The 18374-nt window shown below is 43.9% G+C and overlaps 1 protein-coding gene across 2 annotated transcripts; it reads right to left on the reverse strand.

Annotated features, from left to right (window-relative positions):
- Positions 1–1379: 1379 nt before the first annotated feature.
- Positions 1380–17850, reverse strand: gle1 (GLE1 RNA export mediator). Of its 2 annotated transcripts, XM_063195720.1 has the most exons (16): positions 17667–17850; positions 16418–16699; positions 15821–15970; positions 13818–13966; positions 12662–12722; positions 11727–11963; positions 10935–11160; positions 9946–10058; positions 9330–9399; positions 8996–9138; positions 8433–8623; positions 7545–7674; positions 6732–6836; positions 6380–6462; positions 2887–2950; positions 1380–2165 (listed from the first exon to the last, which is right to left on the reverse strand). In XM_063195720.1, exons 1-16 carry the CDS (start codon positions 17763–17765, stop codon positions 2097–2099), a joined length of 2172 nt encoding a protein of 723 aa, XP_063051790.1. In that variant the 5' UTR covers positions 17766–17850; the 3' UTR covers positions 1380–2096. The 2 variants fall into 2 exon arrangements, with proteins under 2 accessions (XP_063051790.1, XP_063051791.1); XM_063195721.1 differs by lacking the exons at positions 1380–2165; positions 2887–2950 and having other exon boundaries at positions 6373–6462.
- Positions 17851–18374: the final 524 nt, after the last annotated feature.

Below are 18374 nucleotides of genomic sequence, written 5' to 3' on the forward strand. Positions count from 1 at the left end.
CTGATAGCCCTGAGGATTCTCAAACAATTGAACAGGAACCCGCTTCTCCCCAAACACCGTGTTATTTCGTTGAGACAGGGCAAGGCGACTGTGTACAAAACTGGCGTCCGACTCAAGTGCGATTTCATATCCACAGGACCTGCATAAAAGCAAGTCACCACCGGACGCATCACATGCATAGGTATATCCAATTCCGGGCATCCCAACGATACAGTGTAGCACCATAAACAAGTGTGACCACGAGTTTGATTCACCCATTTGTCTCCAACAAGTTTGCGCCATATATTGCTAAGAATGACGCGCCCTGCTTTGCGAGAAGCGCTCCAGAAATGGAGTAGCAAAAATGTCTCTGCTTAACAACGTTGACCTATATTTTCACACAAAGTTCAAAACGTATGGCACGCACCTTTCACGTAGTCACATTATGCGAACACGTCAAGGAACAAAATTAATGCAATGCACCCTATACTTTATCAAAATATTTAGCGCCCCCTATTTTGGAGGACTTGAATGGAGACGCTTTGTCCATGCGTTCGCCACGACAAATATCCATCCAGGATAACAAACATTAATACAAAAATATTAACTGTAAAGAATAATCTGAGGTTATTTTGGTGTAATAGCCTACTTGTCTAAAAGTGCTGTGCACTTAGTGCCCTGTCCAATTGAGAAGAAACAACACAACTCAGGAAAGGAAGGATGATTGATTAATGTTGCGTGTTGCGCAATGGCTTCAAGTACTATTTTTTTGTATAGAAAATTATGCAGTTTTTCAGTGTTTTGCATTTTCCAACCGTAAAAGTAAACCAGAATTGATGTTTCAATGCCCTTGGCCTTTTTAGATATTTTATCAGGTAGGCCTACAAACCAGAGCTCATTCACCAGGCTTGGTCTAAAACTGCACTGCTGGTAGGGTTGTTCTGTCCTTGGTTACAGATAGTGTTTTCCTACCCATATAGACTCGGTTGTATTTGACTTCAAATTTGATATACGCAACATTGGATCAATTTTAAATGCTATTGTGACAGATGGCATCTTCACGTCAGGGCCAGCTGGCAGAGGAAAAAGATAGACGTTTTCATTCTGCATAACGGGACGGGCGGTCTTATTCATTGGGGTTTGAACGTCTACGTCAACCACTGTGAGTGAAGAAGGGCTCACCCCGACCCACGCAAAAACATTGCAACAATATTACAGATTATTATCATTACTACATTATAAATCAGAGATGGTAAGATTCTATACAATGGTAATTGCTTTGACTTATTACCTTGAGTTATTAATTAGTCCAGTCTACCTAGAGTTATAGGAAACAACTTAAAGGCTGCATACTTTCCCATTTGACTGGCTTTGTAGAACAAAATGCAATGACACAAACCTGGAAGTGGAGATGTGCACTCTTTAATACCGGTAAAGAATGCTTTATAAAAGCACAATACACAGTACCAATTTCATTTATGCACGGGTGCATCTTCCGATTAAAGTTACATTAGAATGCACTTAAATGTATGGCTTCAGCAGTCGTCATGATATAACAAAAACACCCTCGTCCATCAAGGGGTCAAATAAATAAAAAGACAATAGCACCATAATAAAAAGAACAATAGCATCAGTGCCCCCCTAAAATGAGGACACTGGAGACTTTACATCCGAGAGGCCAAAGAAATTACAAGCTCAAGCCTTTGCTTTAACCAACTAGCTCCTGTAAGCACAGCCTTCCCATCATAATGGGCATCACACATTCAATGTAATGTGCCGATAAAAACTATCCATGCATGGTCTATACAGTTTCCCCCCTTTATAAGGCAGCGGAACTCCCTAAAGTGGCTTAAGGCTGAACCCCTCTGAAGGGAGAATGAGCACAGGCACAGCGTGTTACTACTGATTAGAGCGAGCTGTTGGGCATGTCCGCTTGGAGGCCGTGTAGCATGCAGATGTAAGAGCATGAGTAGCATGCAAATATAGCAAGTGAGGTTTCCTTCGCCTGCGGCAGGCAGTCGGTCAGGTGCGATGAGGAGGAGAGCGAGTCTGGAGACAGATATTTCCCAATGACCAATCGCGGTCGTCGCAGGGCGGGATTCAGGTGAGGCCACCAATCACGTTCTCCAGAAGCTTGAGACCAGCTGGCCTTTGGGTGGATGGATCTGTTTTGTTCGCAGCGCATTCTGAGAAGAGGGGAGAGAAACATCGAGACACAGCTCTTAACAGGTAACATACTGGCAGCAGTAAGTAGACATAACTCCCGCACACTGACCATTTCGCAGTAACTTTATTAGTTAAGTTTTCTCTGATCACTGATCTTTGGGTCATCGGCAACACAAATACCAGGTGAGTTGTGCCAAAATATTTTGGCGTCGCAGTACAGAAAGAAATACTGAGGGTTTCACAATGGTGATAACAGTGCAACAATGGGATCAAGACAGTGTTCAAGGGGTTATGAGTTTGATAACAGCATTCTGAAAATGCTAATACTGTACAGTGATATTCCAAAATTCAGATGCCCCTTTTAGAAATCATTACATCAATTTATTTGTTGCAGAGCTATGGAAGAAACAACTTCATTTCCAACCTTTATTATGGAAAAATAATGGTTTCAGTTGTTAATTTTGTTTAGGTCCAACAGAAACATTTAATGAGTAAAGATCCCAGAGGGGGTACCCGAACACTTGCATACGTCCATCACACTTCTAGTGTTTTGTCATTAGGCATTTGTCAAGGTAAAGGACTCTTCTGACACCTTGTCAGAGCTGCAAGCAACACAAATGAATAAAAGCAACAGATTCAATGTGTACATGGAACAGTGTTTTTGTGGCTTTCAGTCAGTTGTGTCACTTGTAGTTAATATGACACGGTGTTGTGGTGTGTATGCTCTACCAGAGTGCTTACCTCCAAGAACTGCTTGAGTCGCATCACTGAGCCCATCTGTCCTGTGCTGGTCACAGCTTCAATCCTACAACACACGCGCGCACGCACACACACACACACGTCAGCGTAATTGTACGGTGTTTCATCTATACACAGCCAGAATAGATCCAAAGTGAGGTTGACAAACAGCAAATAATAATTATACACACACATGGATTATAGGTAATCGAGAAACAGTGGAGAATTAATAATTAAATAAGAGCATTAGCATCAACTAATGAAGCAAAACAGCTCAGGAAATTAATGTTCAGGGGCGGTTCTACCACTGAGCAAGGTCGGGCAATTGCCTGGCCGGGGCCCCGTCCTTTCAGGGGCCCCGTCGTCCCCCATAACAGCTTCACGTGGAGCGAAAATTCAGTCACTGGGGGCCCTGAATCATAGCACGGGGCCCTCTGATGTGAAGTAGCGGTTTCTGCGCGACTCACACGATACCCCTCCATGCAAACTGAAGGACCAAGCACGACATATAATATGTAAATACTTCATGTCAAAGGCAGTTTGTACATATAGCCAGTGGCACACTTCAGCACGACGGTGGGACTTAAATTTGAGCTCAACATTATGCCACAAGAAAATTAATAGTAGGCCTACTTTTAGCAACAGTAGGTCACATGGGTGGTAGAATTATAGCCTACAAATACATGTTTCAAATAGAAATTAAGGTCATAAAAGAACAATATTTTTGTGGATTTTCTTTTATTTATTTTTGTACATTGCGGCCTTGCATTGTGGGATACATTATACCAGTAGTAGCCTAATACAGTCTTATTGGCTGTTTGGAGGGAGCGCCAGTTGCATCGGCAACGTTCTACCGTTATTTCGAATGTCAGCCTGGCCCTGATGCGTGGGAGCTTGTCCTTTCTTGATAATAAGACACATTAAGTCATGGTTGTCAGTGAAAACAGTGAAAATTGTAGCATGCCTTCTGGACCTTGTTTATGGAAGTAGGCAGAACATGATTTGTGCATCTTGATAAAAAGTCTGTGTTACAAATTGCCCCGCGTCACTTTGTGCTCTGCGCTCCCCTACTTCAGACAGAATTGTAAAATGACCAAGTCACTTCAATCGCCAGTGCTAGCATGAACATAATGGATATTCAGAACAGAAGCTATGTTGTACAGAAGCTACAAAGAAGGCAAGGTAGGGGTTTATTCCTTTCAATCATTATGTCCGCCGGCTGAAGCACAATTTTGATATCGTATCATTTCATACTTCACGCATTGTTATCATTCGGTGTAACTATAGTCAAAAGTTGATAGCTCTAATGTCGGCTTCATGTCTGTTTGCTTTATTTATTTCTGGTTAGCATGACGGGAAGTTTGGCTATTGTAGTCTAGCTGTTATATCACTTCACGAAGCAAGCTGAGTCACTTCAGAGTTGTGAGCGATATAGTTTTAAGTTAGAACTAGAGAGGGGACTTGTTAACTATTCAACAGATGTGTGCACGCGCAGTTGGCGCAAGGTGCCTGTTGTTTCTCGTTTGTTGCCTAATTTCGGTTTCTGAAACACAATAGTTTCTACTTCAGTCACCGTTTCCTCTGTATTGGGTGACAATCACTGGTAGTGCAGTGTGTGTGTTATGGTGCACCGTGGTGTGTCGACTAACTGTTTTCATCGGTGTGTTGTGCTGTGTTTTCGTTCAAGGGGCACATCACCATTTTTTAAATAATGTTTTCTTTTGTAATCAACCCTCTACTGGGAATTGTCTCATTCTATCTTCTTTGCCCATTTATGGAACGAGTGTGGGTCTATCCTGGCTATTTCTCACGTGCTGCAGGCTGAATGCTCACATCAACAGCATAACTAAATCAACTTTTTGGCACCTTAGGGAGAAATTAATTTCTGCTTTTATTGGGAGGGAAAGTGGAAAACAGCGATCCTAGCGGTTACGTTCCAAACACCAAGGCGATCCTATTGAAACTCCCATAGACGAGTTTTTAAAAAAATCCCACAAAGATATGATTAGGAACTATAACACCAGACACATTTTTCAGCGTACACAATAGGATGAACTACTACCTGTGAAAATCTTAAGTCATTTTTTGCCCTTTTAAGAAAAATAGAAATTGTGCCAATCTGGTCGGAAACGGACTACAGCTCCCAGCATGCTGTGCTTCGCGCCTCGTTGACAACACAGAGAAACAAATGAACGCGAATGAACGCAAGTTCTTCGCATATCTTCACATTCTTGTAATCCTGTGAGTTCCACATTGTCTTCCTATTAAACATATATACACACAATCATTTTGGTTTGGTTTTAACTTCTCTAGTAGATATGATGGCTTCTGTGGTGACGAGTAACCACCTCTCAGGCTCATGTTTGGCTATGCTAATTTGGCTATGCTAATTACATGGAGTAAACACGTCACACATGCCAGTCAGTGTAGTTCTGTATTAGCTTTTTAAAGAATATTTAAATCAGTTCAGATCAGTGAAAAACCGAACATTTTACCACCTGATTCAATAAAACGGGCCAACTCGCCTATAATATGACTGCCACTACTTCTACTTCGTCGTCAGGGCCGAGATGTAATTTTTCAAAGAAAAAACCCATTCATTTGTTGCAGGGGCTTGGAACGTTGTCAGCAGGGGGCGATGAGATTACTTTCCCTCCCAATTACTTGCAGAGTTGGCTATTGTAATAGCCTACCCTTACAGGCATTCCCCAAAAGTCACTCAGGCAGGTGAAACTTATCCACATGCTGCTAGAATTCTACATAGCAAAAGAGATCACAGCGCTCCAGTATTTGGTCATTTCACTGGCTACCAGTGAGGGTTTTTTTGTTTTTGTTTTGAGAATTGAGTTTAAAACAGTCCTGATAGTCTTTAAGTCACTAAATGCCTTAGGCCCTAAATATATTGTGGATGTGCTAGAACAATATCATCCTTAGATGCCTTAGGTCTTCTCTGGTAGTGTCTAGGGTCAAATCCAGATAGGGTGAAATGGCATAGTCATTATGCTGCCTGTTGGGGCCAGGTAGATGTCCAAATAAGACCTGCCCCAACAGTATGATTTCAAAAGAAATTAAAAACAGCTTTGTTTTCATCTGCCTTTGGTGATGGTTATCTACTATCTATAGCAATATACTTTTCTCTCTTCTCTTTCTTTATTCTTTAACACACTGAATGACAGTTGTGTATGATAATGTGATATATAAATATTGATTGAATATGGGGCCCACCTAGATAATCTTGCTTATGGTTTCCGTTGTTATGCCACTGCCTGCATTTATACATCATCGATTATTAATTAATCATTTAAAGGGGGCCTCAAAATTGGTCCTTGCCCAGGGCCTCAGATTTCCTAAAACCGCCCTGTGAATGTTACAAACGGCTAAGCCAATACAATGCCAATTAACTAAGTGTCCTTGTTTGTCAACCTGTAACACGGAATGGTGCATTTTCAGATTACAGAGTTGTGAAAAGCAACACCGCTTTTGAAATAGTCAGTACCTGGGAAAGTAGTCGTCTTTGATGAGGAAAATGAGTTTCCAGAACTGGCCCTGGTACTGCTTCAGAAGGGCGTGGCCACACACCTGAAAACAACCAAATAAACACGTTCACTTGTACACAACACTATGACTTGTACACTATAACTGTTAATTTGTCCAAACTATGACCAAAAACATCCATTTTGATTTCTCCTTGATGTGACATTAATGCTCATATGCAAAGAGGGTTAATCGTGTTCAAGTCAAGTCGGTTTTACTGTCAATTTCTTTACATGCACTGGTCAAACAAATGGATTCAATGGATTTTTGCATTTAAAAGAAACTAGTGTTCGGAATCAGAATAGTCTTTGTACCTCGAGGAAGTCAAAAAGCAGAGTTGCGGTGATGTCAGCCAAGGGCTCCATGTTCAGCATCTGGGCCAACCAGCGCCAGCCGTGATTCAGCCCATGTGGGGAAGGCTAGACCCAACAGAACACAATCATACCAGAATAAGGACATGCCTGGTAGAGGCCAGCTAGAAATCGCAACAAACGGAGGAAAATGTCCAACTACATACATCTGATCACTTGTATTCATCTGTAAATAATAACATTCCACGTAGTGATATTATCAACAGGTTTCTCAAGTTGAATTACAATCAAACTTCTATGTTGTGGTGTATTACCACCACAGTATGTATTTCCACCATATTACCACTGCTGATGATTTGTTCAACAGTCCTACATGGGTTCTAATTGTTTATTTTCCCAGACTGCGCGAAACTAGCTGCGCACAACTCAACCTCTGATTGTTCTAAACAATTAGCTCATGTGGTTGGCTGCCAATGTCTTGCTCCTCCTCATAACATCGTGTTTACAAACACTGCGAACCCATGTATAAGGAGCGCCTGTATGTTTGTTGGTGTAGTAGCATATTGTAGCATAATGCTTGTGTGTTCACTGTGCTGAAGTTTTTGGTGTAAGGTTATATTAATAAATGCCTCTCTGCTTATATGCCAGGCTTGTTGGGATCAAGTAATCACAGCTTAATATATCTGTCTCTATTTTCCCAGAGGCGTACAATGTCTGTGTGTGTGTGTGTGTGTGTGTGTGTGTGTGTGTGTGTGTGTGTGTGTGTGTTTGTGTGTGTGTGTGTGTGTGTGTGTGTGTGTGTGTGTGTGTCCATACCCCTGACTTGTTGGTGTAAGGCCATCGTAGCTGTATAATGGCAGCATAGAGACGGATCATTCCGGACATCCTCTTTAGGAAGCTGTCCTGAGCCTCCACTCCAGAGTCCTCCACGCGGTATCCCAAGATCCTGCAGGTGAACACACATCGAGAACACCACATCACAATCACACTCTTAGGTCTTATACACACCCAACGTAAATGGGGGCGTGCATGGTCATGTTGGAAGAGGAAGGGGCCTGCTCCAAAATATTCCCACGAGGTCAGGAGCATGGAATTGTCCACAATGTTTTGGTATCCTGAAGCGTTCAAAGATCCTTTCACTGAAACTAAGGGCCCAAGCCCAAATCCTGGAAAAAAACATACCACAAGTCCTCCTCCACCAAATTGCCAGATTTTTTTTTTTTTGTGGTTGACACATCAAATACATGAAAATATTGCCTAATTAACTGGGATATGTGTTTTTGTTATTCAAAACAATGGGACAGCGCTCAAATACTGCCCTGAAAATAACGTGGTTGGATTTCCAAATTGCAGCACGGCACTGAGCCGTGTCCCAGGCGGTTACCGTCTGGCCACCACCATGTTTGTATGAATGGTAGGGGTGTTAGTCACAGCCTCCGTGATGTAGGACGTAGGCCGTAGGATTGATGCACCGATGCATTTCCCTTATTATCCACACCCCTAATGAATGCACCAATTTGTTTCCATGCATTCTCCCTGCCGCTGGCGAATGGACGGTTGGTGGGAATTTGGCGTTATAGTTCACTAGGTCAATCAAAGAGCTTTGCCACCTTGTGCGACATACAAACCCCCTGTAGACTGCCAGTAGACTACGCGACATCTCAGGTTCTAGATCTATTGCACAGGACCTGGTGACTGACCCACCTCTGGTAGTCCTCGATGGAGGTGCCGTCCTTCATGGGAGGGTAGTAGGGCACGGCGTAGGGGCACTTCTTGTGCAGGTGGGCCAGGATGAGGTCCCCCACGCGGGGGTGCAGCTCCCACACGCCCGACGCCACCACGGCGATGGGGAAGGCCGCCTCGTGGTGCGAAGCCACCTCCTCCTCACCTTGTTTCTAAAAACAAACAGCCTTTTTTCAGAAAGCGCGCTCAACTCCCAACTGTTGTTTACAAGGTCTTCGGGTGTGAAGGGGTTCATATTTAGTAGAAAAGCAGCATTCTCTGGTGTAATTCTTGTATCTTATTCTAGTGGGTTAGCATGACAGACAGACGTTTCACTAACCCACTAGAATAAAATACAAGAATTACACCCGAGAGTGCGGCTTTTTTTTACTAAATGAATAAAAGGCACACCTTCTCACTCTGCACCAACTTCACAAAACAAAAATCTATACATCCAGCCAGTCGCACGGCTCCCTGGTATCCCTGAGCCATCTCATCATCAGACCTCATAATATACCACAATAACCACATTAGCATTAGCTTACCACAAACTTCTCCGCCAGCTTGTAGCTGACAAACTCCAGGCCGTGGGGATGGAGGGAGGTGGACACTGACTTGCCCCCGGACACCACTGGTCGCCCCGACAACAGCTTGTCGATCTTCTCAAACACCTCCTTTAACTTGGAGCCTGAAACGTATATTAAAAAACATGAATAATACTTACCATAAGCGGTTCCTACAACCCATTTGACAACCCAAATAACATAATCAGTGTCGATATACTGTACTTTCCAAAAGACTTTTACATGAAACCTCAGATGTCAAAGTGTGAGTACATCAAATCATGATGCAATGTGTACGAGACCAGTTCCGACCTACCTGACACACTTGAGATTTGGCTGACAGGGATGGTGGCAGCCTTCTGTAGCTCCATTCGCACCTTCTTCTTCTGTAAAATTGATTATTGATCACAATTATTCCAACAACAAACAAAACTTGTGTGCAGAATATTGTTTACAATTGCAAACTAAAATATATCCAAGAATGTGTATAAGTGATTAAAAAAAAATCTGAATTGTAATATTCATATAAAAGGCTTAGGTGGGCCTACAGATTTTTGGCCAGAAACACCAGCCTGTCAACATGTTCTGGCTTCAAGGGTTGCCGAAGGCAGGTCACTACTATATTTTCCCCTGTGCGATGACTATTAAATCGTCACGGCCACGATTTTCGTTGATCTACAGGTGCGGCCATTTTAGTTATTTATTTACCCCTTAGTGCATTTGCACAGCCCCTATGCATAGATACTAGTAGATCATTTGGGACAGTCGACCGATTGTTGACACCTGTCCAATATCCCTTGGGGCATAATGTCCAACATAATGTCCCTTGGGGCATAGGAAGGTTTGCTTGTATTTACTGTACAATTTCCATTTACATGTACAAGAACTTCGCCATGGGGGACAACAAAATTACTAAAGTTACTACTACAAACCTGCATATCCTTTGTGGTGTTGAGGTCTTCGAAGGACTGTGCACACTGATTGGCAGCCTCCTGTAGCTCCTTAAACCACCTCAGGGTGCTTTCTTCTGCACTGGCCTGCAAACCTGTGGAGCACACCAGCATATCTCATGTTACTCTCCTTCCACAGTCTCCCAAATGCCATCCAAGTAGGATCCCTACACATCCTACTCCTACTCTCTTCTCTGTATGTAGCTTTTCCACCATTAGGTGTTGGTTAGAATGAAAGTGTGGATAAGGCGTCTTTCCCCATTCACTGGTCAGGGTGGGATTTGATAACCTGGCTCTTGCCAGACTCTCGTGTATTTCTGCTCAGCTTTGTGATTTTTGTGTGTGTAATATTTTTAGGGGGTTTTATGCCTTTATTTTGATAGAATAGTGGGACAGAGAGACGAGGTGGGATCGGGAAATGCACCCGGCCGGACTCGAACCGGGGTCCCCGTGAGCATGCTTTGTGAATTTACTCTAGGGTCTTGAGGATTTTCAGATTCGCCCAGCTCCCGAACCAGATGACGTGTACGTGGAGCAAGACGGAACCCATTCATCTGGCCAGAGGCAGGTAAGGGATTTGTACCCGCAAGACTTCCATTCTTAAACTCCACAGCCTACCCACATTCTCTGCTTTATATAACCGTTTCTTGGCCTTCACACTGACAGCAGACATTGGTGGTTCCCAAATCCTTTTCTGCCAGCATCCCCTTTTGGACCCAAGAACATTCCCTCCCTCCACCTCCCAAATTCAAATGCTAATCTTTTTTGTTCCTAAACATTGCTACATTTTAATGTCAATCATTTGTCATTTTTAATGGAAAAATACATTCAATGCATTCAATAACAATACAAGTTAATACTATTACTAGGAATTTTATGGACTAGTTATGCTATATGGAAGCATACTGATATTGCAGGTTTTAACTCCTTAAACGGCACCACAATAAAAAAAGATCTTTGCCATATCTGACCTTGTTTCTTGGCCTTCTCCCTGGCGGCGGCGGCTGCGTTCTTCTTCTCCTGTTCTTGTCGGGCCTGCTCCTCGGCCTGCTTCAGGCGCTCCTCCTCTTGCTGCTGCTCCCTGCGAACCCTCTCCTGCTCCTGGGCTACCTGCTGCTGCAGCTCCCGCACCAGGCTGCGCATCTCTTCCAGCGCCCGCTCCACCAACGCCATGTCCTCCACGCTCGGGAACTCTCCCTACACACAGGCAGGCAACACAGAGATATAGTCACGCACAGTGCAAACAGATGTTACAGGAACACGTCAGTATATACATGGGTTCTCAGTGTTTATCAACACGATGTTATGAGGAGGGGCAAGACACTAGCAGCCAACCACGTGAGCTAATTTTTTGACCGACAGTGGTTTCCAACAATCAAAGGTTGAGTTGTGCGCAGCTAGGTTCGCGCAGTCAGGTTATAAACAAAATTTAGAACCCATGTATAGTGGGCCTACAGTTAGCAGCAGGGCTATAAATTAACACCAGCCAAATGCTGGTGAAAAATCAGTTTGGCTGGTAGAAAAGACCAACTTATCAGCCAATTTGACCCGTTTGGCCCCCCGCAATACAGCTGTAGCCCCCTGTCCCCGGAAATAAATTTGCTCTCTTGTAGGTGTCGTTCTTGCAATTACGGCCAAATCAAAATCAAAAGGAGAAAAAAAACTGCCATCAGATAGAGACATTACTGCATGCAACAGAGATGCTGAGAGGAGGTTTAAGATTGTTGTTTTTGTCCCCCTACTTGTACATGTCAGCGACTGACCTCTGCGGTGGTGCGCACCACCTCGGACACCTGCGAGCATAGCTGGTTGCCGCGGGTGATGATGGCGGCATGGTCCAGGGCGTTGGCCGGCTCCAGCAGCTGGTGGAGCTGCAGCACCTCCTCCTGCACGGCGTTGAGCGCCCGCAGACGCTCGCGGCCATCCGCCTGGCGCTGCCGCTCCGCTTCGGCCTCGCGCATGCGCTGCTGCTCGGCCTCGCGCAGACGCAGGTTGAGGATCTGCTCAGCAGGGAAACATGCACATACAGTACAGCTGAATAGAAAACATATGCACAGAAAACATAGAAGAGAATGTACATGTAACAGAATAGAATGCTTTCACAGTCAAGGGACAGAGAAAATAAATGTAGCGAGACACTAAGTGATAGATACAGACCTAATGTCAGACTAGTCAAAGAAGTGAGTACACCCCTCACATTGGTAAGTATAGCTTTTCATGGGACAACATGAAAGAAATTTCCACTACTTCAATTTATAATTGTGGGTCAAAGACGTCCAAAAAGGAATTGTCATTCAGAACGGATACCTTCTGCTGACTGTAACTGTAAAAAACAAGATTTTTAAATTGTTTCAAGTGAATCGATGACAGCCGAGGCTTTCATGATCATGAATTCACAGGAAAAAAATAAAATAAAAAAAGTCATTTTTTTTACAGTTACAGTCAGCAGAAGGTATCCGTTACACTGAATGACAATTCCCTTTTGGACGTCTTTGACCGTTGTGCATTCGAGTGTCTAGATTCAAAATTCATGTATTTTTATGAGTTGGGAGTCAATGCATCTGGAGGGGTAAATATGTACTTTTACGTGACATAGGATTGAATACATTTCAAATGCTTCCATTTAATTAGATCTGATGCAAAGTGCAGGGTAAAGTTAAAGGGTTAAGTTAAAGGGTTAAGCAGCTTAAATCACTACCTTGATTCTTTTTTGATGTTCTTCTTTGAGTTTCTCTTGGCGACCAAGGCTTTCTTGTGCCCTACAAAAAAAAAGGAAGGTTGACTTTTATTATCTATTATTACCACCCAAGGTCAATTGAAGAGGGCTCTGCGTAGAATTTAATCAAATTGGCCAAGAAGCCCAGTTTTCACACAAGGCAAGTTGAGCAGTTCAAGACCAAAGCCATTTGTCTTCACCCAAATACCTTACACACTGAACGCAACTCAAAATTCATTCACAAAATGATACCTTTTCATTAAATTCTGACTACTTGCTTTATGACCTATTGATAAGTGTTTTTCCCTTTTGTTCATCATGTTCATCGTCCCTTCTCTACTGATGTGTATCCTAACCAGGGCCGGCCAAACTGGATTGAGAAAGTAAAATCTCTGCCAGACATTCCTTCTGGCTGTGCTCCCAAAACAGCTGATTTCACTGATTGCCTCATCAATCTGGCTGAAGGAGTGTGGTAATTTGGATCAGCCCTTTCATTGAATTGACTGGAGCAAATTTGTGGCAGGGTATTTTTTACTTTCTGGGCCCCACCGGGATGTTTGGCGCTGATCCTGACCTCTGTGTGTTTGTGTGATCTACTCTTTGTCCAGCAAGGCCCTCAACCTAATGCATCGTGACTAGTGTTTTATGACCTATCCCGTTCGTCCACTACTTTTCTACGTCTCCTGATGAATCATGGCTTGTGTGTCTGCGTTGCTTCTTGTCCTGCCTATCTCTCCTGAGGCATCCTGACTTGTGACACACGTGTGTGTGTGTGTGTGTGTGTGTGTGTGTGTGTGTGTGTGTGTGTGTGTGTGTGTGTGTGTGTGTGTGTGTGGGGGTAGTAAGTCCAATTAACGATTGGATACTCCTTGGAAATCCGCAAAATAATGGGTATAACTCATCCTAGCAAGACTAGGACACTGCACGTTGAGAAATACCCAATGTTTCTGTAATTTTGTCAGATCATTTCCCCTCTGTGGGGAACTACCGCAACTTGTAGCCTAGGGACCCCTGGCCATCTTAATCCGGCTCTGTGTGTGCATTTGTGTGCGCTACTCTTTGTCCCGCACATCTCTCCCAAAGCATCCTGACTTGTGGCGCGTGTGTGTGTGTGTGTGTGTGTGTGTGTGTGTCCTACTCTTTGTCCAGCATGTCCCTCATGCTCTGGAACTCCTGCCGCTGCTTGAGCTCGGCCAGCTCCTCAAAGCGCTTCAGCTGCTCTGACTCCAGCCCTGCTACCGTGGCAACAAGACGTTCCTGCAGCTCCACGCGGCGGTTCAGCTCCGCCTGCAGCAGCAGCAGCAGAATGACCATCGCTTATGTAGTCTACAGTCAAACAAGCAACTATGGCCACACACTATGGCCAAAACAGGTGACATGCATCATCATTTTTACATAAATACAAATATACAACTTTAAAACCTTTAAGAGTGGACCAGTTGCTACCACAGCATGCATAGTGTGTGTGTGTGTGTGTGTGTGTGTGTGTGTGTGTGTGTGTGTGTGTGTGTGTGTGTGTGTGTGTGTGTGTGTGTGTGTGTGTGTGTCAACTGAGTGAGTCTTTGATCGGTGTTTGCAAAAAGAACACAACGCCCTGTTAGTTGCTTCTGGCCAAGGTCCCCTCTTTCCCACACACGGTGCCAAAACGTTAGTGTAAATGTAAACAACTGTTCCCAGATATGGGTGGGGAGTTTATCAGAATGGACAATCATACATCAATCATCATTCCATTCCATCACTCTATGAGGTGCGTGTGGTTTTTGTTTGCCTATGCCAGAAAAAAAAACGTAAGGGCTGTGGGTTGTTGTGGTGCATGGAGAGCAGAAGAGAACAATCGTCTTGAGATCGGTTTTGGGATTCCTGCAGGGATAGTATTTGGGCAACGAATTGGATAGGCGTTTTGATGAACCCAATTTCGGAGTGCTATTTAGAGGCAACAGATGGGTAAGTCATGTTTAGGTTAAGCTTAGAGCTCTACTGTAATAGCACCGCCGAGTGCCTATGATGTTCAATGAGATTCTATACTGCAGTGGTACTGAGGTGACAATGAAGTTGTTAAGTTAAGTTGCTGAGGTGCTTTTGTTGTGCGCAGCTGTCGGTTGTTTTAATACCTTAATCTGTGCTGTAATGTTGTTGTGGTCAATGCGGAATAAAGTCATGAGTCGTGACTCATGACAGGTAGACTGACGCTAGCTAGCAGCCGAGGCCCACTCAAGTGTTTCCTCTGTCAGTTGATTGCGCAACCTTTCCTGGCTGTCATCGCGAAAAACAGTAGATATGGCACGCGTGACAAGCAGGGCAGAGGAAGAGACAGCGCATTTGTTGTTTGAAGTTGTTATTCTCTTCTTTCGTGCAGAGGGCTGACGGGGATCTGATGAATTCGCATTACGTGAAAACTCTGACTATTTTGTGTCGTCTGTTAGGCTACAAAAGGTCTCCGGTTTTGTGGTGATGGACTTGCACTGGAATGGTTACTGGTAGCCGATATCTGAAAGCATATCCGAGGTTTTAGACTATGCAACCTGTCCCTTAGTGACCCCTTGCATCGTGCATATCTCAAAACAGTTTGGGTTACTTTTTGTAGTGCAAACATGACTTGTGTCCCTTTCACTTACACTTTTAACTTGCTGCAAACCTCATGGCCAATGAAATAGAGCTACCTCAAGAACAGAAATCCATGCATATCGACACCTCTTATTATGATGATGATGATGATGTCACCTGCGCTATTTTGTAATTTGTGCTTCCCCACTCAAATTTTCCACGCACCGCTACTGACCCCATCTTTTAGAAATATGGTCGAAATGAACTCTGTTTGTTACTGTTGCTTAAGTCTTGCCAAAGATTCCAAAGGCACACTGCTTGAGGAAGTTAAAAAGCCTTTGAAGAAGACGCTTGCTGCAACACGGCAGGCCATCTTATTAGTGGCTTTTTAACTTAATCAAGCGGTGTGCCTTTGGAATCCTTTCACTTACTTTCTCAAGTAACTTATATCCTTGAGCCTAAGTGCACCTGCTTAGTAGAAAAAAGTGAAGCAGCACTCCTTAGTGACCAGTTGGTGTTTTAGTATCTGACCAATATCTATCACGCACTTATTTTCCTGTCTACTCTCACCATGTAAAAATGATGTTAAGAGCAAACCTTGGCCTTGGCGCGGTGCTTCTCCTCACATATTCGGATGAAACCCGCCACCTGGGTGGCCTTGGGGGACATGAGGGAGATGGCGGGGGGTGGCGTAGGGTTCGCCACTGGACTGAGGTCCGCCTCTTCAGCCGGCTCATCCTCCTCTTCCTGGTGAATGATATTGTTGACAAGGATTAGAAGTTACTAAGCATGCACAGACATTTACAGTATAGCTGTAAAAAGTGAAAGCACTCATTTGCCACATAATTAACGACAGTACAAATGGATGTCATTTTGACACCTCACTTCTTGTTTTCATTCATATTCTTTATTCATTTTATGAGGAAAAGCAGACGACCTGAACCTAATGTACACTCAGTGACACATTCATGTAGTCATCCTAGAAATATCAATCAAAATAGTCAGCTGGCCAAAAGGCTATTAATGCCAATAGAAAACATACATAACTTAAGTTAATCAAATACGTACTTCCCAAAGTAGAGAGAATCTTCAAAACTGTATAAAATAATCTGAAATGAAGCTCACATTGTGTAAACAAAGAAATTATATAATATAAAGAACTGCAGGGATGATCACAATTCCATCCACTCTTACCGGTTTGTCATCTGCCTGTTGTGAGCCTGCTGGGAGCGGTGGGGAGGAGAGGGTGAGCGGGGAGGTGGCGCGTGGGGAGGCTGGACTCAGCAGCGCCTGGTGGGGGCTGGTGGGGAGAGAGCTGGAGAGCGCAGCCCCCTCCTCTGACAGACCTGGGCTGGTGTCCCGCGTGGGCGAGCTCAGGGAGCGAGTCTTCTGCAGTGGCCGACCGCTCAGCCTCTTCAGGATCAGCCCCGACAGAGGAGACAGGCTGGGGGTCTCGCTGCAGCCGCTCAGGATGTCCTGGAGATAAATAGATGGATGGATGGATGGATGGATGGATGGATGGATGGATGAATGGATGATTAGCCAAGCAGGTAGGCAGGAAGACAAGCAAACAGAAAGGCAAGCAAGAAAACAGACAACCCAGCAAGGATTACAAACAATCAAGGACGATCAAGCGCAGCATTGCTGGCTTTGCCTTTCTGTATTTGCATGCAATTTAGATTATACCTACAATATTGAGAAGCCAATGAGCATCCCAGTCACAGCAACCACCAATGACACTGAACTGGATTCACCACGCATAATGTGAAACCATTCATAATAGTTCTAAGTGTGAAGCTCTTATACAATTTGAGCCATTACAGTTCAGGAAGCACACTGCGACAGGACAGTCAGTCAATCCATGAAAAGAAAAGACAAGAAAAGAAAATAACTAAACACAGCAGAGTCGTAAAAACTCTTAACCATCCTTTCATGCAGTTTTTTTCTCTGACATTGCGACATGTTACCGGGTCACCCTTCACTGCATTGCACTTGATCCTTACCTACCGGTATACTGCATGTTTTGCGAGTTTAGTCGCTGACAAATATCCAACCGACGCAAAGTAATTCACCTTAACATGTAGGCGATGGATACAATTTCATCCCTTCCTTGTCAACATGCTTGCTTGCCAGATAGCCAAGCGCGGGGTCAAATGTAGGATGGCTGGAATTTTATCACCAACTCACACAATCAACGTAAACCTTCTGTCACCAACAGAAGACGAGCTTTCAAAACACGTCTTCAGTCAGTTCACCACACTGTAACTGACGAACCACCATGTTATTGATGCCTGCTGCTGCCATTGAATTATGCTCAGTCATTCCGCTAATCTTAGCAGATTTGTTGGGCATGAGCGTAGGGCATCGGGCATGCCATTCTCTCTCTGGGATGTTGGTTAGCATTAGCAAACTAGCACATAAATGCTCGGAGTGGGAATCTTACCTCTCCTTTCTCAAGCCAGTCCGGGTTGTATTTTAACTTTCCCTTTGGCGAATTTTTCAAAGCATCTAACGTCTCCCATCGTAAACTCTCCGCAGGCATTTCATACACAGAATCTAAGACAGCGATACACCACAGACAATCTAAAACCTGCAAAGTACCGGGCAAGCTCTGTGGACGGACGGGTTCGAAAATGACAGTCTGACGCACTTCCGGTTTCACTCTGGGAGGGAATTTAAAAGTCTATCTTGATTTCTAATGTTAGCACAAACAATCCCCAACTTCAACTACTTCATAAAACATAATTTATCACAAAAAAAGAAGACATTGTAATGGTATACATTTAAGTGTATTTTATTGATATGATGGAACGGCACCTGTTTTTTTTTTTTTTAAACTGCAATCAATGGCACCAAACTTTGCTTTCTGTGAATAAAATATTAAATACAACAAATGTGAGTATTTTAGACTAGTTACAGACCCAATCAGAGGTTTAGGATTAACAACACTAATTCTACAGTCACACAGCAGCACCTTGAGACTACCCTGTCCGCGAGCGTACCTATGTTCCCCAGGTCCTATGTTCCCCTGTCTTTGTATGGGACCGGGGAACTTAGGACCCCTTTTCTAAAAAAGGGTTCTATGTTCCCCGCATTGTATGTTTCTGAGTTTTCAAATTGTGCCCTTCCCAAAACCATCCCTAAACCTAAC

This window comes from Engraulis encrasicolus, chromosome 3, assembly GCF_034702125.1.
Source record: "Engraulis encrasicolus isolate BLACKSEA-1 chromosome 3, IST_EnEncr_1.0, whole genome shotgun sequence".
Classification (NCBI taxonomy): domain Eukaryota; kingdom Metazoa; phylum Chordata; class Actinopteri; order Clupeiformes; family Engraulidae; genus Engraulis; species Engraulis encrasicolus.

Bases quoted from the DNA above. Each gene is read 5' to 3' on its own strand.
- gle1 (XM_063195720.1), bottom strand. From the start codon at position 17,765: ATGCCTGCGGAGAGTTTACGATGGGAGACGTTAGATGCTTTGAAAAAT. The intron at 11,964-12,661 runs GTAGTGATTTAA...CCTGCTGAGCAG, and splicing joins AACATCAAAAAAGAATCAAG to ATCCTCAACCTGCGTCTGCG. The intron at 2,166-2,886 runs GTAAGCACTCTG...CCCTCTTCTCAG, and splicing joins GACTCAAGCAGTTCTTGGAG to AATGCGCTGCGAACAAAACA.